Source organism: Eleutherodactylus coqui, chromosome 6 (assembly GCF_035609145.1).
Source record: "Eleutherodactylus coqui strain aEleCoq1 chromosome 6, aEleCoq1.hap1, whole genome shotgun sequence".
In the NCBI taxonomy this organism is placed as follows: Eukaryota; Metazoa; Chordata; class Amphibia; order Anura; family Eleutherodactylidae; genus Eleutherodactylus; species Eleutherodactylus coqui.
In genome coordinates this window covers 47,034,620-47,060,665 of record NC_089842.1, presented here as the reverse complement: position 1 = coordinate 47,060,665, position 26,046 = coordinate 47,034,620, and the positions used below count along the sequence as shown (strand labels likewise).

The 26,046-nt window shown below is 45.3% G+C and overlaps 1 protein-coding gene across 4 annotated transcripts in view; it reads right to left on the bottom strand.

Moving 5' to 3' along the window:
- Nucleotides 1–26,046, bottom strand: part of KAZN (kazrin, periplakin interacting protein) — a 196,786-nt gene that overhangs the window by 11,420 nt on the left and 159,320 nt on the right. For 3 of the 4 annotated variants that reach the window (XR_010793134.1, XM_066606724.1, XM_066606726.1), the window contains 4 exons: nucleotides 23,599–23,769; nucleotides 17,710–17,793; nucleotides 2,080–2,269; nucleotides 88–218 (listed from right to left, as the gene is read on the bottom strand). Coding sequence is in view for 3 of the 4 variants with exons in the window: in XM_066606724.1 (XP_066462821.1) it covers nucleotides 88–218; nucleotides 2,080–2,269; nucleotides 17,710–17,793; nucleotides 23,599–23,769 (576 nt within the window). In the remaining variant the exon portion in view is untranslated. The remainder of the gene's footprint in view (nucleotides 1–87; nucleotides 219–2,079; nucleotides 2,270–17,709; nucleotides 17,794–23,598; nucleotides 23,770–26,046) is intronic. The other variant, XM_066606725.1, reaches the window with a different exon arrangement.

Sequence of the window (26,046 nt, the reverse complement as noted above, 5' to 3'; positions counted from 1 at the left end):
ATAAACAAGTAGAGGATGTGAATAATCATTCTCGGATGGAGAAAAAGGGAGAGATAAAAAAAAGAGAGACCTACACTACCGTCTTACATTGCAGAGGGAATGTGTTCGGTGTCTTGGCGAGTTGATGTCACTTGGTGTTGATGACCTGTCGCCCTCTGCAGCAGACGCGTCGGAGATTATTGATGGTTGTCTCGAATGACAAGGGCTTACTCTAACGGCTAAAAGGGAAAAGCAATACATAGAAGGTGCCTTGAATGTGTCGGTTTCATGCATAGAATTAGAAGAAGGGTATATATACATAAATATATATATTTTACAAGATTGAAACTAACAAATCAGTAGAACAAAGTGCAATCGTTTCATAAGACTCGTCGACTAAATACTCAACAAGAGGTTCAGGAGGTGCAAATAGAAACACTTCCCTATACTGAAAGAGAGAGTCTTGCGTAAAAATTACAAATTTTTGCAATCAGTAACCCAAAATTCTAGTATTTAGCTTTGGATAAGTAAAATTCTGGTAAACTCAAGAAGCTATTTCACAATGCTGTTCGGAATACTGAAAGCCGGACAGACCCCAATTATTGTCAATGGGGTCCTTTTGGTGCCATTAAAGTACAAGACGCGCCACTTTGCATAAGTGTCTTCATTAAGAAGGCAATGACAAACCACCCCGCAAAAATAGTCTGCCAAGAATATGTCACGATGTGACATCACCCTAGAAGTCAGTCATGACTCGGTGCTTGCACCGGGTGCCTTTACCCTTAAAGGGGTTGTCTCGCGAAAGCAAGTGGGGTTAAGCACTTCTGTATGGCCATATTAATGCATTTTGTAATATACATCGTGTATTAAATATGAGCCATACAGAAGTTATTCACTTACCTTCCCTGCGCTGGCGTCCCCGTCTCCATGGGTACGTCTAACTTCAGCGTCTAATCGCCCGATTAGACGCACTTGCGCAGAAGGGTCTTCTGCCTTCGGGTCTGTTCGGCAGCAGCGGCGTTCTGGCTCCGCCCCTTCTATGCGTCATCGCGTAGCTCCGCCCCGTCACGTGTGCCGATTCCAGCCAATCAGGAGATTGGAACCGGCACACATGACAGGGCGGAGCTACGCGATGACGCGTAGAAGGGGGCGGAGCCAGAACACAGCTGCTGCCGGACAGACCCGAAGGCAGAAGACCCTTCTGCGCAAGCGCGTCTAATCGGGCGATTAGACGCTGAAGTTAGACGGAGCCATGGAGACGGGGACGCCAGCAACGGAGTGGGTAAGTGAATAACTTCTGTATGGCTCATATTTAATGCACGATGTATATTACAAAGTGCATTAATATGGCCATACAGAAGTGTTTAACCCCACTTGCTTTTGCGAGAGACAACCCCTTTAATTAATAAATGTTATGAGCACAGTTGAACGCCGGTCTTAACTCCACAAACGTTCCGGAATCAAAGCACCAATAGTAGAGCCTGAAATTTAAAGGTGTTGTCCTATCCTTCAAACAGTCCATCAATAGTAGATTGGGGGGCTTTTTGCAGTACTGAACTAAGCCAATTAATGCAGGAAGCAGACAGCTCCATTCTCACTTCAATGGTCAGTCTTGATATTGCAGGCCATTCACTTTAATGTTAACCCTGCCTATAATACAGACCACTATAGTGGAAATGGAGTTGTCTGCTTCTCGTAGAAATCAGCACAGTGCATGAGCACACTGGGCCACAGAACAGCCGATTGACAGACCCTTAATGATGGCCTATCCTGTGGATAAGCCATCAATGGTTTTACAGCTAGACAACTTTTTTAATGCCCCTAGTATAGTAAATGAGGACCTGATTCAAAGCTATATTAAAAAGTAAAAAATACTAATTTCCTCTTTTTGCATTTTAATATTTTTTGCAGTAAATGGAGAGCAAATATGTACTGGAGAGCTGCTCTGGGAACCTGGCTGCTTTCCTACTAATAACATATGCATCTAATTAGGCAGCGCTTACTTAACCAAATAGTATATACTCTGCAGGAATTTCTAGTGCGTGATTGATCACCCCTGTAACTCCTTTGATTATGCGAGATCAATGCTTGGAAACAAACCTTGCCGATCGACAGTATGCTGCGGGTGACCGTGGTACAGCGTTTGTTGGCTTTGACGGATGGCTGCAGTAAGCGGGAGATCTGCGTGCATTACCCACTCCTGGTTTCCATTTAAGACCGTTTCACCTGGCATAGCCAGTGAATGTCGCTTGGGTACATCTTTAGTGAGGGTCGCTAAAGACTGCTTGGCCTACAAACAAGAGAAAAGACTTGATCATCATGTCCTAGTACTAATCAACGTTGAAAACAACACACAAAAGGAAAAAATAAAATGAATAAATTAAGGAAGACGGCACACAAAGAAAGCTCTCCTGGTGGTCTAGGAGGAAAGTGGAGGTTGAATGTAATTAGGTAAGTGAACAACCTAACCACAGTCTGTGCTAAATTATATCTAAAGTTAATAAGAGTGACTTACCTGACTAAAGTTAAACAAATAAGACCCAACACTACGCTGTGGTGGATAACTCAAATTCCATGGTCAAGGATAGACCAAATGGTGTCCCAGTTGGACTTCCATAGCAGCATGTAGCCACTTATTTTTTAGCCAAGATGTTGTCTTGGGTCTCAAAATTACTAAAGATTCTTTACTCATTAGATGGTAGCAGAGATAGGCTGATGGATTTCACATGACTGCAATATTTTAACAAAAATTAGATTTCCAAAAATTAGTTGTGAATGTTTGGAGTACACGAGGCGTTACATTGGGGCAACTGGCAACATCTACATAATATGGCAGTTTGAGGTTAACACAAGGAGGTAAAAATCACAAAGTCGAAAAAATAAAAAAAAGAAGTATAGCAATAGCTCAAACTCGGCATAGACAACATGCTAACTCATTATATTGGTACATTCACATAGGTATGCCCTCGATCCAACTCTAGTTTTCTACTCGAATGTCGAAGTGAAATATTTATCCCTGGCCTTAGGCTTTTCCTTCCTACAGAGTGTGAAGAATGGATATTCCTACCTCGGAGTACACATTTTCGCTATTAAGAGTGTGGAAGAAAGGTAGGTGAAAAAAAAAAATGGGCATGGGTGCGGACAGAAGCCAACAATAGGGCAAAGATGCGTAATACTCCACAGTTAATGGTATAAATGCTGCCGACCTAGTAACGCTGGGTCGCATTAGCATCAGGTAGTGAAGAAAAAGTGGTGGAAGAGAGTAATGCCCCGTTTACAAGGGACAATGGTCGTCTAAACGATACGCACAAACGGGTGACGTCGCCGGTAGTAGTTAGCGCTCTTGCAGAATGTTTAGACAGGCAGATCATTGCTAGCAATCGCTCACTTCTTGCTGATTTCTCAGTGCTTCACATCCTATGTGAGCAACAAACAGTAAACGAATAGTGCATGATGGCTTTGCATTTAGATGTAACGATTATCGCGCATTTTCGTAAACGGCCTTTAAAGCACTGGCATGGCCTCTTCGTTATCGGATATTCAGGAATAAAAAGTGCCGATGGACTGGAACATAAGAATATTTTATTCAAAAACTAGCAGGTAATGCGATTTGAGGAAAAATATGGCTCTTCATCAGATGAACTGGCTTATGAAGCACATCCGGGACCCAGTAGTGTCTGCCTACTTAGTGAAGGAGCGCAGGTTAGATTATAAACTCCCCATACCTGTATCCACCGTGAGATCTGCTCTGACGGCCATCAATAACCAGTGGTCATGATCATTTCATAATTGGGATTATGAGGAACTGATTCACTGTCTAGATACATTTCTCCATCTGTCTGATGAGGTGTATGGTTTTGAAACGTATCACCTGACGGTTTGGAATAAAAAGTCTTCTTTGTTGTTTCTTCCACCACTTTTTATTTTCACTCTTCAGTTAACTTTATATGTCCCATGACCTTCATTTTTAGATATCTAGGTCTACACAAAACGCAGTGACATAGCATTCAATGGATTGAAGTATCCCATACATATGATTGGTAGCAAATTGCTTGTGTGTAGGGCTGAAAATGTTTAACTTTTAAGACAAATTCTCCTGTCCCCACCATCAAAGTTCTACCAGAGTTGGTCTGCACCCATAGTCTAATGTGTATTTCCAGCTGCCAAATGCTTGCTTTCTTAGTCCTCCTGAAGGACAAGGAAGATCTCATTCTATTTTAGTTTCCACTAACTTGGATAAATTTGACATCACGTGTAAAATACAATGCCAAAATGAAATAACTCAAGCCCCTAGAAGAAGTTGTTTTCCTGCAAAACTCGGCATGCAGTTCCCTTATGCAAATATGTAATTGATTACCATTGTGGTGTGATTAGATGAACGGTCTTGTCACCTTACGCCCTAAAAGTGGTTCCACTCTTGGCCTATAAAAAGGCTCTCTGAGGCTACTTGTGGGTAGTGGCCCCTTTTACAACTTGTTGGCCATTAGACGCCTCTACGACGGAATCAAAGAGGTTTCACCCGTTACCAGAGTCTGAGAGGGGGCACATTATTGGAATAAGAGAAGCTGGCTGGTCATATCAACGAAACCTGGGCCGTTCTGACCAGACTGTTAGGTGGTGTTGGACCCAGTGGATACAGGAGGGCACACAAGGGGCCCGGGCTCAGGATAGATCAGTTCAGAGGATCATCAGTTTGTATGATGACCAGCTCCAATTATTTCATTTTCCATCATCCAGAGACAGGTGGCACCATTGTTACAAACCATTTCCAGCTGCTTGGCCGAAGGACATTTGGTTTCAGAGCGCCAATTAAGTCTACTGCCTTTGATATCCAGCCACCATCGCCTGCGTTTGCTGTGGTATCGTGGATAATTAGACTGGACTGCTATGGAGTGAAACCGGCCTGTCTTCAGCGATAAATCCAGGTTTACTTTGAGCACCGACGACGGCCATGTTCATGTCTGGAGGACTAGGGGTGAGCGCTGCTTTGTTATGGAGTAGCACACTGTCCCCACTGCTGGTGTGATGGTCTGGGGGCCATCGCATACGACAGTCGGTCAACCCTAGTAGTGGTACGAGGGACAATGACAGCGCAGCGATATGTTCAGGACATCCTGCAGCCACGTGTTCCTCTCATGGCGGCTTCCAAGAGGCAGCAGCATAATGCTCGGCCGCACACACAGGAGGTCACATTCTCACACTTCAGTGGCTACCCAGTCACCAGATTTATCACCAATTGAACATGTATGGGACCATATGGGATGCCAATTTCAACAAACTACGAATTTGCACGATCTAGAGGCTCAGTTACATTAAATGTGAAGCGCTATGCCGCAGGATACCTTAAGGAACCTATGCCTCCATGTCCGCCCATATCTCATCTTGTATCCAAACTAGAGGCAGTACAACAGGCTACTAGAGCCTCCATGGGCGCCTGTATCACATCTTGTATCCAAGCTAGAGGCCGTACAACAGGGTCCCCCCATATCACATTTTGTATCCAAAATGGCAATATTACAATTCATAATAAGCAGCTCATGTACTCACAGCCTTAAAAAAAAATTGCAAACGCATCTTTGTCTTAACACACACCGGTGAAATAAAAGTGATCAATTTTCACAGACTGCCCAAGATTTTTGAGATGGGAATAAAGGGGGGAAAGGAAATGAAGAAGCTACCGCAGCTAAGGAAGCAAGAAAAGAAGGCTGGGAAGTATCACAGACGAGAAAGCAGGAAAGGAGGAAAGTTTCACTAGTGTTTCCCAATTCCAGTCCCCAAGCAGGTTTTCAGTTTTTCCTCAGTATTGTACAGGGGATGCAATCGTTGTCGATGTCTCAGACATTGCCACAGGTATTCTAGCTATAGGATATCCCCAAATTATGACCTGTTGAGGAGTGGTGAGGACTGGAGTTTGGGAAACACTGCACTACACTCCATGTAGCACATTAGTACTGAGAGGAAGACCGCTTGTTGGGGATGGGGAATCGCTCTACCAATGGTGGTGGCTTGGGGGGGGATGAGAGGTCCCTAATGACCCATCTAGCCATGATCTGCCTTTGTGGGACTATCCATACAGACAAACATCTCCAGGGCTGGGCTGGAATCCATATATACTGCATTTTCCCAGCTTTTATCTGACAGAAACCACAAATAATACAATCTGTGAAAAATACAGAACTATTTCGTTACTGAAAGCAGCTGTTTCTCTGTGGGAACCCGGCAGCATTTCATTACACCAGTCACGGCTTCCAAAGTGCAAATTAGAACAGACCATCAGGGACAATTTTATTTGTGCAAAGTGTTTAAAAAAAACCAAAAACGGAGCAACGTTTCGCTCCCACTGTGATATTTATCAAAACACTTCCAATGGGGATCTTTTTAGACACAGTATTAACACCGTCTTATTTGTCTTGACATAGTGTTTACAGCTTATTTAAAATAAGGCGGCTCTGTGAGCCGGGAGTCTCAGTAATTGCCCCCAGTGGGGCTGTAAAGCTCTGATCTACCCATTATTCTGCACATTTTGGTGAAATATTTGTGTCATTTCTGCTTTCTTTGCTCATCATGTCTTAAGAGTGACAGTTTCAGTCCAGCACTTCTCTAAATGGTCTTCACAGTCACTTAGAAGAAGGGACCAGATGGTCAGGTACGACATAACATTGCCAATCATGACTAGGTTTGTTAGATTCAAGCTTTTCATTATCAGCGCTCATCAGATCCAAGTTACCTGTCTACAGGAGAGGTTGTCATATCGTAGACTCTAGATGCACGGGTTTGCTTGAGATGCAACAAACATGAAGCATCTCAATACATTAAAAGGGTTTTTCCCACAATTGCAAGTTATCCACTATCCATTAGGATAAGGGACAACTTTCTGATTGGTGGGGGTCTCACCGCTTCTCCCGCCGTCCTCACTACGGAGTTGCTGTACCCCCTTCAGTGAGGAAGAGACTGAATGGAGCGCTGGTCATGCAAGTGCACTAGCACTCAATTCACTTTTAATGGGACTACAGAAATACCCAAGCAGGTGCCGCTAAGGTATTGGTCAGCGCCATTTAAATGAAGGGAGCGCTGACTGCGGATGCTCGCCCAGAGCTCTATTCACAGTGACGTCACTGCAGGGGGAGAGGCAACCTCAGCAGTGACCGGAGAGCGGGACATGAATTTGGTCATGAGCATAACAAGGCTCCTCCTGCGTGGTCTCTACTCAGCATTTCTCACATCCAGTTATTGTGGACAAAACTATATGTCTTAGTGAGTGTGGGGCCAAGCTGCAGCACCCCCCCCCCCCCGCAGCGAGCGGGGGCCAAGCTGCAGCGCCCCCCCCCCCCGCAGCGAGCGGGGGCCAAGCTGCGGCGCCCCCCCCCCCCGCAGCGAGCGGGGGCCAAGCCCCGGCGCCCCCCCCCGCAGCGAGCGGGGGCCAAGCCCCGGCGCCCCCCCCCCGCAGCGAGCGGGGGCCAAGCCCCCCCGCAGCGAGCGGGGGCCAAGCTGCGGCGCCCCCCCCCCCCGCAGCGAGCGGGGGCCAAGCTGCGGCGCCCCCCCCCCCCGCAGCGAGCGGGGGCCAAGCTGCGGCGCCCCCCCCCGCAGCGAGCGGGGGCCAAGCTGCGGCGCCCCCCCCCGCAGCGAGCGGGGGCCAAGCTGCGGCGCCCCCCCCCCGCAGCGAGCGGGGGCCAAGCTGCGCGCCCACCCCCCGCAGCGAGCGGGGGCCAAGCTGCAGCGCCCACCCCCCGCAGCGAGCGGGGGCCAAGCTGCAGCGCCCATTCCCCGCAGCGAGCGGGGGCCAAGCTGCAGCGCCCACCCCCCACAGCGAGCGGGGGCCAAGCTGCAGCGCCCACCCCCCGCAGCGAGCGGGGGCCAAGCTGCAGCGCCCACCCCCCGCAGTGAGCGGGGGCCAAGCTGCAGCGCCCACCCCCCGCAGCGAGCGGGGGCCTAGCTGCAGCGCTCCCCCCGCAGCGAGCAGGGGCCTAGCTGCAGCACCCCCCAGCAGCGAGCGAGGGCCAAGCTGCAGCACCCCCCCGCAGCGAGCGGGGGCCAAGCTGCAGCACCCCCCCGCAGCGAGCGGGGGCCAAGCTGCAGCACCCCCCCGCAGCGAGCGGGGGCCAAGCTGCAGCAGCAGCAGCACCCCCGACAGCTAGCGATGGCCAAGCTGCAGCAGCAGCACCCCCGACAGCGAGCGATGGCCAAGCTGCAGCAGCAGCACCCCCGACAGCGAGCGATGGCCAAGCTGCAGCAGCAGCACCCCCGACAGCGAGCGATGGCCAAGCTGCAGCAGCAGCACCCCTGACAGCAAGCGATGGCCAAGCTGCAGCAGCAGCACCCCCGACAGCGAGCGATGGCCAAGCTGCAGCAGCAGCACCCCCCACAGCGAGCGATGGCCAAGCTGCAGCAGCAGCACCCCCGACAGCGAGCGATGGCCAAGCTGCAGCAGCAGCACCCCCCACAGCGAGCGATGGCCAAGCTGCAGCAGCAGCACCCCCCACAGCGAGCGATGGCCAAGCTGCAGCAGCAGCACCCCCCACAGCGAGCGATGGCCAAGCTGCAGCAGCAGCACCCCCCACAGCGAGCGATGGCCAAGCTGCAGCAGCAGCACCCCCCACAGCGGGCGATGGCCAAGCTGCAGCAGCAGCACCCCCCACAGCGGGCGATGGCCAAGCTGCAGCAGCAGCACCGAGCCACAACTGCTGAAGTACTGAGCAGAAATAGCAACTGTGCTGAAAAATTCATAGGGATCTATGACGCGCCATTGAATCTCTTTAATGGCCCATCAAGGCTGCAAGTCTTAAAAAGAATTAAATATATTTCCAAGAAACTTCCAGAAGTAGGGGAAACATTTTTCTGCACACAGTAAACTTTGTTTAAAAGCTACATTGTGCAGAAAATGACAAATGAATTTTCAAAGGCTGCAAAATGTTAAAATAATGTGCACATGCAATCATGTGACTTGCGCCCAACCATACCAACCCCCCTCCCCCTCCCACACCCCTCCCCCCAGCTCTTTTACTGGATGTGTCAGTTATCTGTGGTTTAAACGATCTGCATCGGGTTCACTGTAACGGTCTCAATTAATGCAGATTGTTTATTGATAATGTTTGACCACAACTTAAGAAGATTACTGGAGTAGTCAATCCTGCTTGTGTTCCTCTTAATAACAAGCTTAAACTTAATACTCTATTTAGGATTAATTGACTTAAGCTGCACGAAAATCTGCAGCAGCGCTCCGCCTGTCACAGTCAGTAATGGGCGACCGCGGAGGGATCCCTGCGGGTGCGAATCCTTACTCCGTGGAACAATATAAGAATTTGTAAACCTGAACATGAATATAAGTGTTCTTCCCACCCCGCAGCGTACAAGATGGTCATCAGAAGGGGGACACTGTTCACCATAGGGAAGGATTGTCCCTCCGTATGGCCACATGTGCAGAGCCTTTTGATAAATGCTGACCTAGTAGAATGGATAAGCAAATGGCTATGGAAAGTTTCGATCCATGTCTGATAAGGGTTGTGACCCTTTCAAAAAGGATGACTTTAAAGGAGTTGTCTGGGCTCTTTTTAACTGATGGCCTATCCTCTGGGTAGGCCATCAGTAGTTGATGGATGGGGGTCAAGCACCTGGGACACCCATCCATCAGCTAATTGTCTGGCCCGTTATCCAGTAGCGGATGGGGAGTAACAGGAAGTGGAATAGCAGCGCAACGCTCCCACTTCCCCCCATCCTCTGATGATCACGTCCGGCCCGCTGCACTGGACAGAACCGCCCTGTCCCTGGCTTCCTTCAGAAGAACAAGGCTGGTAGAATACATCAGAACTGCATTGAGGTATTGCCTCAACCAAAACCATTGAAGAAAATTAATATCTACCTATTTAATATCACAGTTATGTGCGTCCTCTGGTAATACAGGGAAAGTGCCAGAACATATAGAACGCGTTATAATTTTCTTGGTTTATGTTACTTAAAGGAATTTCCCGTTTATAGATGAATGGAGCAACGGTGAACATGCCTAACTGTTGCTTCATTCTGTCCTGCTGTGGATAGGGCTTAACTTAATCCTTGCAAAACCTTTATGATATATATAGATATCAGCCAGGTCGTTACTTTCTGTAACTGCCTCTAGGGGGCACCCACGAGTTAGGGTGGTTTTAGATGGGTAGACGGTAGTTCTTGGCTTTCACGCATTAGATAATCGTTCCGTGAATGCAGGTAGAGCGAGTCGGAGATATCGTCCATCCACTGCAAACAGGCAGATGTTCATAGATGAATGACTGCCTGTTTATACTATTAGACTCGGACCGGGTGTCTAGGGCTCACTGAACACTTACAAGCAAATATTACCCATGTAAGGGTGCATTTAGACACAAAGATGACCGCTCAAAAGATGGCTTTTGAGCGACCATTTTGCATAAAACTACTACTTGGTACTAATGCCTATTAGTACCAATTAGTGGCGTGTGAGCAGTCGGGAGCTGTAATCAGGGAACAGACCACCCTCTGTTCTCTGAATACATTCCCTTTGTTCTGCCATGGAGCTGACAGCTGAGACAATATAATCAGCTGTTATCAGCGCTCCCCAAGCAGAGCACAGTACACGGTCCTGCTTATCAGCTATTCTGCTGAACGAAGGATTTAATGCTGAACTGAAGTCCATTGTTCGGCAGAAAATTGAAAGATGGGCACATTTACACGCAACGATTATCCCTCAAAAGCTGGCTTTTGAGCGATGATTGTGTCTAAATGGGCCTTAAGAACCGTACTTTGCTTATCAATATGTATTAAAGTAGAATGCCAGCCATTCACGTGTGGGATTAGGGGCCCACTCATGGATCAGGGCCCACCGGGGGTTTCACTGGTGAACCAGTCCAAGCCTGTATACTGTGTAAAAAGTCAGTCGCTAGTCATACTAATTCAGTGAGCTGAAATGGAATGACGAGCGACTACTACGCGACCTCTCGCTGCTTAACCGGTTAGGTGTTGTGTTCTCAAGGGCCGACAGTCGCTCATAATCACGAGGAGACTATAAAAGTACCCCATGCAAAAGTACTCTTACTCTATACCAGTTTATAATCGAGTTCAATGTATAAACAGTAACCTCCTAAACTCCCCCTAGTGGCAACTGCAAGAAGAAAAATTGGCAGTCTCTTTGTATAGTCCAATTACAGCATATGAACCTCTTCTGGCTCTTCCATTGTATTCTCCTCTTCCCCGTGCTCTTCCCCTCACTACAAGTTGCCGTCGTCCTCCTCTACACTTCCATCCAACATGACCAATAAATGACAAAGCACATAAAATAATAATCCGCCTTAAGACTCCACATACACCGAACAACCACTTTGTACACTTGTTCAATAAAACCCTAAAACACATCACACATCTCCCCGGGCCCCCAGACTCCACTTCTATCAAACGCGGCTGTGATTTTTCACAAGCGACAATTTTTAACCCTCTGTTCAATTATGTCAGCATCATACGCTAGGCTCAGTACTACATCAAAAGGATGCCAACATGCCCATCGTTCAGCGTCCCAACGGAATTCTGCAGTTCTGGGATGGCTGAAAAAAAAAAAAAAAACTAGGTCAATTTTACATAAAACGGTTAATCTAGCCCCTTAGACGTACTGGATTCATTTAAAGTCGGTGTGGGCGGCGAGGGCGTATTTGATGTTTAAAGCTGCCGTAGATGTATCTTTCAAAGCCGTGAAGGATAATAGCCGTCTGTATGGTGAAGATATTGATTCTGGCCACAAGAGGGAGCATCAATCTTTGAGACGCGGCATGCATTATGTATGAGGGCGTCTGGCTGGCAGACAGCACAAAAGCAACATACACAAACAACGAAAAAAAAAAACAAAAAAAACACACACACTGGCTGGACCAGAAAAAAAAGGGAATACTGTATAAAGAAACATAGCAGCAGCAAGCACCAGGGAATGACTGCTTACGAAGACCTCACAGGCTTACAGAATAAGACTGCTACTCTGGAGGAGTGGATAAGAAATGGTTTGCACAGTTTCATGGATCACATCTCACTAGGGTTGTCACCTTTCTCATCCCGGCTGGGGTAAAAGAAGAAAAAAAAAAAGGGGGGGTGTTTGTGAGTGTGGCTTAACACTGCTAATTAACATAATAATGACCAGAGCCTGTCAGTCCTTGAAGGACCAAACACTTTGTAGCAATTCCGTGACTCTACTTTTTTTTTTTCTTGGTCCACTAAATTTATTTTGGGGTTTTTTTGTTTTTTTTTCGATATTTTTGTTGGGGGTAAATATGTAGAACAAAAATGTAAAAACTTTTTAAAAAAAATATTTGTAGTCTATTTTAGCATTAATATACTAGCTTTAACAACAGTCAAATCTATTAATCAGCTCACCTGAGCAGCTCGCCCAGTCCGCAGTGTATGCAGAGAAGATTCAGAGCACAAAATCCAATACAAGGAATAGAAAAACTCCAGCGTCAGCCCGCACTTCATTAACACTTCCTTCTTTATTGATGCATAATTAAAACCCAGAGCATAGAACACTTCGCAACACAGAGTTCTAAAAGTTCTGGAAATTGGTTTCCGTCATCATGGCATATCCGCCGTTAAACCCACACTCTTTTTAAAGCATCTGCCCCCTACGGCACCATTTCTTAGTCCATATATAGACTTAAATCCTGTATTCAATCCACTTGGAACTCTACTTTTTATCAAAAAAAACCCAAAATCGATTTTAATTCTCCATTTAGAATTTTTTTTTACGATGATCCCCTCTTCTAATTGGCTTCCTAACTTTTTCTATCCCTTGAAAAAAACAATCCATTGGTAAAACCTGCAGGCTGTTCCGCAAAATGTTTAGAAGCGGCTGACCTCCACTCCGCCTCACGATTAGTCACACTAGATCCTACGTAAGCGGACCTTCGCTTGCTCATCTGTGGACCGTCACATGCGTATGAGTTGGCCCTGTTGGGGGCAGATTCGCCTCGCTCCTCTGTGCATGCGCTGCTGAAGATCCCATTTCTGGGAAGACAGCATCTCCGATCAGAAGCGCCACAACAGAGTTAGGTGAATCTGTCCACAAGAGGGCCAAGCGAAGTCTGTGGTCACATGTCACGTGCACAACATTTCTACTGTCCCGCGCGTGAGTCATTGAGTCAGAGACGGGCCGGGTTATGGAGCGAAGTGCAGAAAGCAGAGATGGTCCAGGCCCTCCCTGGACTGTTCTGCGCCATTTGCATGGGAGATTTTAAAAGTCCACGTTTCATTGTGCGCTTGTATGGGGTATAATAAAATTAAGATTTTGAACAAGCTCTACTTTATTGGTCTGGACCTGCAAGTGGTTTAACCTGTTCAGACGTGCTGACGGGCTCCCTTTAACTCCGCACACAGTCCACCTCCTCTACAGCGATCCTACATCCATATCTCAGCACATACTGTATAATTCTATACACACCGACACCAGGCTCCCAATACAAATACCTGCATGACCAGTATATACCCGCCTGGTGGTAACTCTATATCTTACCGCTAAGCCATACAAAAAAAAAAAAACCATGACATGATAAACTAGTGTACTTCTCTCATAGGATGATTCAGCTCATCTATCTTTACTTGCATACGAGTTGGGGAATCTTTTGCCCCCTCTTATCTTCCAAATGGGGAACCATTCAGTAGATGTACTTACATGCACTCGCTTTTCTAAAATAGACACTGGTAAGTTGCACACCTCCCAACTTTCGAGCAAAATAGAGAAACTACTTCAGTAGTGCCAAGTGTTTAAAATAGGTCACGCTCTTTTTGTTTTAAGCCACATCCTTAATGCCCCTCACAGGACTAGCATACCACTAAATCAGGGGTCCCCAACTCCAGTCCTCAGGGACCAACAGGTCATGTTTTCAGGGTATCGTATGGTAAGAACACCTGTGGCACTGACAATTACATCACCTGTACAACACTGAGGAAATCCTGAAAACAAGACCTGTTTGGGGTTCTTGAGGACTGGAGTTGGGGAACACTGCCCTAAATAACAGTCACATATAGGTCCTACACCCTACACAGTGATCGCGATTATAGTGCAGTTGCCTTCAGTAATCACAGGTGGCACCTACTTTGTTTGGAATCATGCATTTCTCTTCATCCAGGCCCAGATAGCCATGAAGTCTTTTTCCAGCTACTAATCCTCTCTGCACACTCTCCTCATCCTGCCACTACCCTCGACAAACGTCTCAGTACACCCCCATACTACATAAGCCCCCTCTGTGACCCCCATAGTACTAGTGCTCATTCTGTGGTCCCACACCCTTCACGGCCCGGACTTACTAATAGTTCTCCAGAATACGGCCTAGTTGGGAGGACTGCTCAGGTGACATGCTCTACAAGTAGCCCGATGCAGGGAAGCATTCATGGAATTCAAACATTTTCGATGACTAGTATGAAGGAAAAAAGTTGATTCACGTGACTCAATTTACACAGCGTTGAGCCCCTGCCTGACACACAGCGAACAAAGTATGCATGACGAAAGGTTGTATAAAAATCTGGTGAGTATCTGGCATTACGGGTTTATCCTCATTCAAGTGAGCTGCTATACCAAACACACGGACAAGGGTGGTGGTTTTTTTTCTAATCTCCTAAACCTTACAGATCTCCATAGAAGATATTGCACATGGGGCTACAATGCTAGAGCATTAAACTTTAATCTACACTGGGGGGGTTAAGGGAAAAGAACAAGCTGCAGTAGGCGGCACAGCCATCGTACCGGAGAACCGGTGTGCTAATTTAAACAATGAAGGCCGTGAGACACTTGCATGACTCCTTCACTGTATTGACTGGCGAGAATCCTGAGGTTGTACCCCAATGAGACAAACATTGATGGCCTTTACTTAGGGAGAAAGCCCCCCATGAAACCCCTTTCCAGTCTGAGATTTTTGTAGTATATTCACAGAATAAACTAGCCCAACCTCTGGGACCCGTATGTAGTTGTGGTCACCACTGTCCCGAGCCCGTCTGAATACGGTGGCTGGTGCTTACGAAAATAGCCAGGAAGGATGTGCTACACTGTTTCTGTAACAGCCATTTACTTCTATGGGGTTTACAGAAACGGCGTAGCAAAGCTAGTTTGACTGTTTCTGCAAGTCCCAACCACCCCATTTAACCAGTCCATGGGTAGAGGGGACCACAACTAGAGCCTAGTATGGGTCCCCTGTGGGTTTACCCCTTCAGGGTGTGTTCATATGTGGCAGATTTTGATGTGGAACTGTACCAAAAGCCTGGCATATTTTCCACTGTGGATTTTGGTGCAGTTCTATATGAAAATCTGCATCAACATCCGTTTGGTGCGAATTTCAACAAGGATCCGCAACAGATTTCACCATTTCAACTGAGGGGCTTCAGCTACGGAAAATCCACACCAAATCTGCAATGTGTGACTGCAGCCTTGAAGCTTTTTTCTAAATCTGCAGTTGAGCACTGAAGTGAGTGGAGCGAATGTGTTACGCCATTACGAACATCTTGATAATGCCACGTAGGGCTGCCGCCTGCGCGGCGTTTTCATCGCTACTTTGAGGGGTACTAAGAAATTTGTTCCCTGCAACTGGGTAACAGTATGCAGGACGCTAGTGGAGGCTACATGGGGATTGAGTTAACAAAATACATAAGCGAGCAAACTCACCTTTGTAATTAGAAGCGTTCACTCTTACAAAAAAGCCCTCGAAGGAGTGGCAAGACTTGCAGGCGACCGAATGAAGTCATCCCGAACTAGAGAAAAGAAGCGGCAGCGATACGTGGCGCTTTAAAGGTGAAGTTAATGGCGAACGATCCCTTGAGGCTTTTATGTCATTTCTAGAGATGAGCGAGTATACTCGCTAAAGGCAGTTGCTCGAGTGAGCATTGCCTTTAGCGAGTATCTCCCCCGCTCGAGACAAAAGGTTCGAGTGCCGACGCGGGGGAGCGGTGAGTAGCGGCAGTCAGCAGGAGGGAGCGGGGGGAGAGAGAGATCTCCCTTCCATTCCATCCCCGCTCTCCCCCGCAGCTCCCTGCCCGCTGCCGGCACCCGAACCTTCAGTCTCGAGCGGGCAGGTACTCGCTAAAGGCAATGCTCACTCGAGCAATTGCCTTCAGCGAGTATACTCGCTCATCTCTAGTCGTTTCTATGACGTACTTCCGATTTAATAGCCATTGGTAGAGCGCTTTGTGGGCGTGATAAAAACCCGCTTTTGTTCCGCCAGAGTATTTTTGTGGAGCATGACGCCCTGACAATCACCCCTCCCCTCAACTCTGCGAACGACTGGATGACGGCTGTCTGAATGGAATGAAATTCAAACGTGGAGCGATAATTTTGCTTCTTGCGGAAAACGGACGAATGATGAGCGAAAGACATGTTGTTCATCATTCGCCATGCTCACACTGAACGATTGTTCGCTTAAATGATTTTTCGAATCATAATTGTTCAGAACTCACATGCAGCGTGTCCGTGAAAGAGCAGCCATGATTTTCTAACCCTGGACACCTTTAAAGTAAACGTTTGGCTGGACTTGAACCTTTTAGGTGTCCGTACCAAATTTACAGATGGTCACGTGACTTTTTAAAAATTCCGTGCATGAACAAAACGTGACATTTTCAAGGACAAAAAAAAGGATATCAGACCAGGAACAGTTTTTATAATTGCTCCCCATTTTCTTACAACTCTGTACTCAAGAAGCTCATAAGATTTATTGTAGCAGGTGGTGCTGTGTATCTTCTCCCGCAGCTGCAGGCTCTCGGGAACTGAATTTTGGAACACATTAAATGTCTGGTCGTATCAGTCCATTACGCAAAAACTAATGCAATCCCTTTAAATTTGTATTGCTCTGAACACAAACTTTATCTTTAAATTATGTTGTAAATGCATTTTGATTCGATTTAGAAGGTAGAAGTATTTTTCAGTAATGACTCATTTATGAACAGTACAGATTACAACAGTCAGATTATAAAACCTAAAGGACATCAGTTAGAGGTCTATACATGGATGCCAGTGTTCTTTTCCAATCACTATACATAAAAATGTACTCAAATTAGGACATATTGGATAGAGATGGGTACATCATACCCATATGTGGTGTCCGACATTCCCATCTGGCAGGACATTAGCCCCATGGTGCCATAGGAAGGAACGTGGCATGCAACGTTACTTCAGGCAGGACTAATGACATTTTAAGACCTCTGGGAAGAATGTTGGACACTTTTTGATACAAAATTGCATAACTGATTCCTACTGATAACAATAGGATTAGTTGTGTCAACTTTCGCTCCAACAGTGGAGGGAGCGGATCCTGACCACCGGAGATAGGTGAATAAGAACGTCACCATTCTTAAAATCTAGAACGTAATATGGCATTGGTCATTGGGACTTTACATAAATTTGTGAATTGCTGAATAGCCGAACCAATAATGACTAAAATGGAACATGTAAATTTAGTCTGCCAATACGTTGCGCCTGATAAGCTTTGCCTAAATTCTTGTCTGGCAGCTATGTATATACCCCAGTCTGCTCTGCCCCATTGTTGCCAACGCTTTGATTACCACCAGTGTGTTAGCAAATCGTGTGAAAATTTTCAGATTAAAAGTGCATGTGTTAGCCATGACAATTGTGCAGATTGATCCGATGAGAAAAAGGTGACAAACAAATAAAAAAAAAAAAAAGAAAAAAGGAAAAAAATTAAGTGCACAAAAATTGGATTAAAAGAAAAAAAAAAGAAGAGGTGTTTTCCCTAAGAACTGTAGTCTTACCGCTATCCCTCTTGTGGAGGGCTCCTTCTCAATGTAGTGATCAAAAACACGGTATTCCTTTCTCTGGGCAACACACTTTGTTATCTGGAGAAACAGGTCACAAGCATGATAATCTAACTAAGATATACTTCAAACTAAGCCACAAGAATAGGGATGGGAGAGGAGAGTTAAGAGACATGTTGAATGCATTGTTAGGGATATATGGGAGTCACCAAAAACATTAAAAAAATAACCCTTCATAGTAAAGAGAAATATACTTCTATTAATGTTAGCCTATTGTGAGCAGTCAATAAATATATAAAAGAGGTGAGGACCCATACTTTAGCATGGAGTTTATGAAGGTTGAAGTCATCTTCATCTATGTAGAGTAATAATCACTCTTCCCACCTGGTGTTCGAGCATACTAGGATTAGGTTCTTAATAGGGATGAGCGAGTATACTTGGTAAAGCACTACTCGTTCGAGTAATGTGCTTTAGACGAGTATCTCCCTGCTCGTCCCGAAAGATTCGGGGGCTGCCGCAGCTGACAGGTGAGTTGCGGCGGGGAGCGGGGCAGAGCGGGCGGGAGAGAGGGAGAGAGAGATCTCCCCTCCGTTCCTCCCTGCTCTCCCCCGCAGCTCCCCGCCCCGCGGGCACCCAAATCTTTCAGGAAGAGCGGGGAGATACTCGACTAAGGCACATTAATCGAGCGAGTAGTGCCTTAGCGAGTATACTCGCTCATCCCTAGTTCTTACTAATATCTAAAGAGCTTTTCCACGAATGAACCACTGATGACCTATCCTTCAGAATAGGTCATCAACAGTTGATCTGTAGGTAGGTGTTCACTGTCTGAGACCCCGGCTGATCAGCTCTTGCCAGGCCACTGCGCCTCAGTAGGGAGCTGAACACAAAGCTCTATACGCATTGCAGTGGAACTTCACTAGAATGGGAAATATGCCTGCAATATCATCCCGGGCCACTGTTGCGAGAATAGAGCTTTGTGTTTCTGATTAGCTCCGTAAATTCTGGAAATTCACCCTAAAGTGCAGCTGCTTTTCCTGAAAAAAAAAAATGCTAGAAGACTTCTTGAAAAGCATCTTCTTTGGTCATTTGGAATTGCCCTAGCCACTAGGAAGAATGAAAGTACTTCCGATCAGCGTCGGACTCTGGTTCCTTTGGCCACTAGAGAAAACTCGCCACATCTATAAAACACATAATGTATACACAGGAAATATAATCAAGCCGTAAAAAAGGCTATAGTTGACTACGGTTGGCTCCAAACTCCACTCCAAATGGGGGTGTCTTCTGGTGGACTTTAGGAACCTGGCCTACTGGGCCAGTCTACCTTTGACTCCAACAGCAGCCAGCAATTCTAAAATTGACCCAAATTTGGGGCATTACTTAAGGTTGAGTTCCTTCTAAATATAATAGGTGGTACTACACTTGAGATTTTATGCTGGAGACTTTTTCTTGAAAAATCTCTAAGGGCTTTTTCACATCAGTGTTTGGGGGTTTAGTTTTCCTGCTCTGTTCGGGGAGCAGGAAAATGGCACCCCTTGGCCAAACTCTTCAGTCTTATGATGGAACTGAGTGGTGCTGAACGGACCCCCGTTGGGTATAATAGGGCCCATTCCATTTCTAGCAGTCCTGCATTTTGTCATAATTTACAGAATGGGAAATGCACAGCTTGCGAGGCCATTTCATCCTGTTTTCTAGAGAAAATCAGCGATGGAAGCTCTGAACGTAACCTTCAACGCTGATGTGAATGAGACCTAACTGGTGCAAAGAGAGATCAGAGCACCCAAAACAGAGAAAAGTTGCTCTTTTATTTGCACCAATGTCATCCTCATATATGATTATAGGACATCAGGATACTTGAATGTATTTCCTCTCCAACTTTTAGCTCCGACAAGATCCGGGATATGAACAACTTTCGGGCAGTGATTAGTGAATGAGCATACCTGGTGGATAAATGTATAGTTAAAGGGAACCTGCCACCACCTATGTGCACCATAAATTAAGCTGCGGTCCTCATAGGGCAGCACCTGAGGATGTACTTTTTATACTTACTGGACTCCCCCTGTTCCTGCGCGGTCACCATCGGAAGTCGGTGTGGAGACAATGCAGCGGATACAACTCTGCAGGCTTTGCGTGAACTCTCAGAGCAATAGGGGTCCACTGCACTGTCCACACACAGACTGACACCAGTGACAGCATGGGAATGGGAAGCTAAGTATAAGTAGTACATCCCCGGACCCATTGGCACCTGCCCTATAACTTAGTTTATGGTGCTCATAGGTGGTGACAGGTTCCCTTTAAGCAAAAAAAAAAAACAAGTCACAGTGTAAAGGGACATAAGTAGTAATTCAAAATGAGCTCAAACTAATAAATGTAGGATTGAATTTACTTATTTACAAAAAATATTTACAAAATTTCCACCCGAGTGCAATTCCAGTTCATTTTAAGACAAGGTGGTGGTGACTGACAGAATGCAGTACAGAACACACAGACACTTAACCATGTAGAAAATAATCAGGAGACAAAGTAATTACATGGATAATTGCATGAAATGTCGCCTTATTATGAACCAACTGAGCTCCAATTATCTTGGAGTTAATGCGCATCACTATAAAACATTCTGATTAAGATCTCAGCGAAAAATAACTCCTCTGGGAGCACCGATTTTTAATCTAACCTCAACCATTATATTAGGAAGACCTTTGCCAGAAACAAACACCAGACAATTCTATGCAGGATTAAGGGTGGTTGTGGTGAGGTTCGGGTTATTAGGGAAGTTTGAAGCCAAAAATTTTAAGAAGGTTCTAAGGAAAAAGTTGGACCAGTCTTCATACTAAGAAATTTGATGTAAAAATTATTAAACAGGATGCCATTGAAATACATTTCCCAGATTGGCTAAGTCCAGCCACAGAAGTACTCAAGTGAGAAGAGTCAGCAGGACCAGATGATGTCCACCGTCTAGAGAGGACCAGATGATGTCCACCGTCTAGAGAGGACCAGATGATGTCCACCGTCTAGAGAGGACCAGATGATGTCCACCGTCTAGAGAGGACCAGATGATGTCCACCGTCTAGAGAGGACCAGATGATGTCCACCGTCTAGAGAGGACCAGATGATGTCCACCGTCTAGAGAGGACCAGATGATGTCCACCGTCTAGAGAGGACCAGATGATGTCCACCGTCTAGAGAGGACCAGATGATGTCCACCGTCTAGAGAGGACCAGATGATGTCCACCGTCTAGAGAGGACCAGATGATGTCCACCGTCTAGAGAGGACCAGATGATGTCCACCGTCTAGAGAGGACCAGATGATGTCCACCGTCTAGAGAGGACCAGATGATGTCCACCGTCTAGAGAGGACCAGATGATGTCCACCGTCTAGAGAGGACCAGATGATGTCCACCGTCTAGAGAGGACCAGATGATGTCCACCGTCTAGAGAGGACCAGATGATGTCCACCGTCTAGAGAGGACCAGGACTCCTTCATTAAAGGAATCAATGGGAGTCCGTTGACCTGTGAGGTCCTCTTACTTCTCAACTGCTTAAACTTTGAAACTGGGGATGTGATGCTGAGAATGATGAAACTCTACGGGAATAATCAGTCATTCACTCCCTAATAGAGTTTGAATCGGCCTACGCGAAGGCCAGACAAACAAGCCCTTATTTAATTGATCGGCGCTTATCTGGGAGAAACTGATTAACGTAAAAGCACTTTTAGGAGCATGTTTAAGACCTTTAACAATGAGGAAAATTGTATTTGTCAAACGCTGGACATATTGTAAATTATTTGGCGACTAGGTTTGGATAGGGTCATAAGGATAGGAGGTAACCAAGTAATAACTGGAAATGCACACTTGACTGGATTCTTCCGTCTATGTAAAGAACGAGGAGAATCCGGTCCACATTTCATAAATGACTGGTAAGACTTTTGCGGTTTTTGCTGAAGTTTACAGGGGATCTTAGCACTGGTGTCCACAAGATATCAGCCTAGGTATGAAAAGGCATACATAACAGAGGTAGCCTAAAAGGCTGGTATAGGACAGTCCCAGTCTTGGTTGGTCCCATTCTCATTAGGTCATGTGAAACTACACGGGACTCTTTTCTCCAGAGGAAATGCATTGTTAGTAAACAAAGCCAATAGAAAGCCTGATGAAGACACTTGTAGAAGGTTGAAACTTGTAGCATGTTAAAAAAAAATCAATTTCTTCAGAGCTCTTGTAGCTTAGCTGCACTTTTCTTTGGCCCACATATGGCAGCTATTCAAGTGAGTATTTTTTTCTATTGGCTTTGCTATATATTATTTTTACATTGGGATACACCTACAAGTTGATGCCTGCTGTCAAAAGCTTGCAGGTAGAGATGAGTGAGTATACTCGGTAAAGGCAATTGCTCGAGCGGTGAGTAGCGGCTGTCAGCAGGAGGAAGCGGAGGGGAGAGAGAGATCTCCCCTCCGTTCCGCTCCTCTCTCCCCCGCAGCTGGCACCCGAACCTTTCATCTCGAGCGGGCAGGTACTCGCTAAAGGCAATGCTCGCTCGAGCAATTGCCTTTAGCGAGTATACTCGCTCATCTCTACTTGGAGGCAATGTTAACCCCGAGACAAACTCTCCAAACTCCCTAAATAGTGAGTGTTGTCCCCTATACATGCGGGACTCAAAAGCATTGTTCCTATGGTCTGTAATTAGCTTAATAGCATCAGTCCTGATGTGTAGAGAGATGCCATCTTTCCCCTAATTTTCTTGTGTTGGTGTAAAAACAGTTAACAAAAGGGGTGGAGAAAGGCCAAAGGGTTATTGAAAGAGGGGTGAGTAGGAAACGAGCAGCAGTCAATCCCTTGGATGGCAAAACTCCGCAACATAATGAAGATCCGTCTGATCTCTGCTATGGGGTCTCCTCCGTCTTGTGAGTCTTTAAGAAACTAGACTTAAAGGGGTTCTCTCAATATTGGAACATCGAGAAGGATCACACTGATGGGAAGTCCAAGAGATGGGCCACCAATGTCCTGAAAGTCATCCCACGGAGAGACAACCACACACTGGTGATCACATGTCAATGGGAGTTATGGAGAAGAACGAGGTCAACAATTCTGACCTTTGTGGTCTTCTGGTTGACATGTAAGCCATTTCTCTAATAAGAAAACTCCCTTAAAAAGGTTATAGACTGTATTTAAAAGGGTTGTCCCACTTCTAGCTGTTTTGCTGCAGGAAGCAGACAGCTCCCTATATTGAGCAGTGGCTGAGGTTGGTACTACAGCGCTATTGAAGCGAATGGCTGCAGTGCAATATAGGGAGCCGTCTGCTTTCTACAGTAAAAGAGGTAGAAGTGTAACAAACCCTTTAAACATCAGCAACTTCACAATTCTTTAATTGGTGAGGCTATGGCAGACATTTCAAAGTTATCACTGTCTGATACGGTCAAGACGAGTATCTGCCAAGTCTGATTTTCTTGATTACAAAAAAAGGAAAAAAAAAAAACTTAACAAAACGAACAAACGAAAAAAAAAAAAGAACAAAAACTTTGGTGATGGTATATGACCTTTTTAGTGAAAATCAGCCAAATTGCTTACAAACATTTGCATTGTTGTGTATAAACGATTTGAGAAAGTTTACTTGGTACACAAAGCCACGCCAACCACCTATCGCCTGCCACACGCTTCTTTTCAGTGCTCCTAACAGATGAAAGCACTTCTGATTACTTGCCATGGCTCAGTATAAATGTTCCACCTTACTTCAGCAGTCGGGAATGACTCTGTACTCTCGGCAAGGTGGCTCTCCCTCGGTTACTGTATTGAAGGTTACACGTGACTGGGAGTTGGGAAGAATTGCACTGTATCTCTTTTTAAATGGCTGACAGGAGAACAGCGGAGTGGAAAGTGAATATATTTTATATCTCACCATTGCAAGCTCAGCTTCAAGTTCTTTGATTCGATTGTCCTTCAAGTCCAACTGTGACCGAAGAGAACTGGCATGGTCTGTTGCTTCCTTGGCCTGGCGCCGCAACTCCCACTTTTCCCGCTCTAAAAGATCTTTTTCTTTTGCTAAAACTTTCACTGCGTCTTCACTTTCCTGAAAATAAGGAAAAATTGCATGACATATAGGTGCCATCTACTGAACATTGTGCTTTATAGTACTTCAGTACAAGGCCTAAAAACGAGCCAGCAAAAAGGAAAATATATACAGGGATTTCTTCATACAGAAAGTGACATAAAAACAGACAGAATGACATGAAAAGGTAAAAACTAAAGTTTTTACAGCACTTGTCAGAGGTTTGATATGGACCCCATTGGTGACATTAGGCGACCTAAAACAATACATCTCTGCAGCTGCAGTGGAATTGATAACAGAGGATATGCCGGGAAGAGTCTAAGCAGAACTGGACTACTGACTTGAAACCGGCCCGGGTCATCAATGGTGCCAACATTGAACATCTAGGAGGTGCGTTAAAACTTGGGGAGTTCTATATTTTCATGTATAAAGAAATCGGCTTTACTTTTGCACCATTCTTCCTGAATCACCCTGAATATATGGCATTTCTGTTGTTAATACCCCAATCCATATGGATTTCCTGATGTCTATCTCTCAGAAACCCAAAATACAAAAAGTTATCAGGTTAAAAAAAAAATTCAACTTTTTAAAGTTTTTTTTTTAAAATATACATCGGATAGGCCACAAATGTTGACCGATGTGGGTCCAATGAAAAGCATAAATATGTTCCGAACTACTTCCATTTAAGAATTAGATTGCTTCTGTGCTCTTGGGAACTTTTAGTGCAGCAGAATTATTTTGTAGCCTTCTCCATATCTGCACCTCCATACAATCTTGTCTCCGAGCCCTTCTTTCCTCAATATGGTCAAATTAAGCTCTGATATGCATTGTGAGCTGTGAGACCTTAGATAGAGACAGGGGTTGTATCTTTCTGACTTTACCATAGGTGAACGCTAAGGAGGTGTAGAAACATCCCAAAGCTGATCGAGAGAAATGGGAGGCCCCAAAAGTTAAATTTCAAGTGACATTCCAAAAAAGTCTGAATACTTAGGTTAATGCAAAATGTTAATTTTTTACTTAGAAATATTTTGCAAACTTTAAAACATCCTGTTTTCGCTTTATCATTATAGGGTATCAAGATGGGAAAAAAAAACTTGACTTTTTAAAAAAAAATTGTAGAAGGCCAAAAAACAATGTAAACAAGTGAAAGTGAAGACTTTCCAAATGCATTTATAATCTCCCCATGTTTGCGTTTGTTTCCTCGAGGTACTCTGGGCTTCCTTCCATACTCCAAAGACATGAAAATAGGCAAATATAGATTGTTAGTCCCAATGGGGACAAAAGCCAATATCAACTGATGTAAAGAGCTGCACAATATGCATGCACTATATAAAAGGGATTTTTATTATCAATGAACCTTTATAAAAGACTACTAGTTCTACATGCCAGCACGCACACATCAGATCATCGCTTCCACCACTAGAGGATCTAATCCATAAGCACATGCATAAATGGTACCTTTACACAGAATGACAACTGATCGAATAATCGCTCAATAGTTGATAGTTGCTTAGAGTAACAGGGTGACAGCAATAAGTTGCTACCCTGTTTCCCTGAAAATAAGACATACCCTGAAAATAAGACATAGCATGATTTTCCAGAATTGTTGAGGATGCAAAATGATTTTTCAGGCTTTTTGAGGATGCTTGAAATATAAGCCCTACTCCAAAATTAAGCCCTGCTAACAGTTAATTAAAAAAGTCAATTTAAATAGTGTCCAGGCAGCTATACATGTAAGAAAGTTAAACCTTTTCGAACAAAAATTAATATAAGACACTGTCTTATTTTCGGGGTAACGCCGTAGTAGTTTAATTCCAGCTTAAAAAAAAAATCAAAAAAAAAATCGCTGGTTGATCAAAAGTTGTCTGGTGTAAATTCGCAGTCATTCGTATTTGAACAACCTGCGAACGAACTGGCATGGAGATCCCTCTGTGCCCGACTTCTAGGTAAACTACTAAAACAATCATCAGTTTTTGTAAAAGGAAACAAACAAGTGTCGTTAGTCTTCGAGTTGCTGACACGAACAATCTGCCTTGAAGACATACTTAGACTGGTCTCCTTCGTGGTATAAGTGGGAATAGAAAAATCAGTGCATTGGTTTAGAGCTCCGATGAAGGTCGGCTGCACATGATCAGGTCGGATCCCGCAGCGGCATACCTGTCCGGATTCTCTTTTTCTGTCCTGCGGATGTGCCAGCATGCGCAGTACAGATAATGCCACGCCCATCCCTAGGCAAGGACGTGGATCCCGCCACCTTACTGCAATAATGATTGTGGAACGGCCGCGGGTCGGATGGCT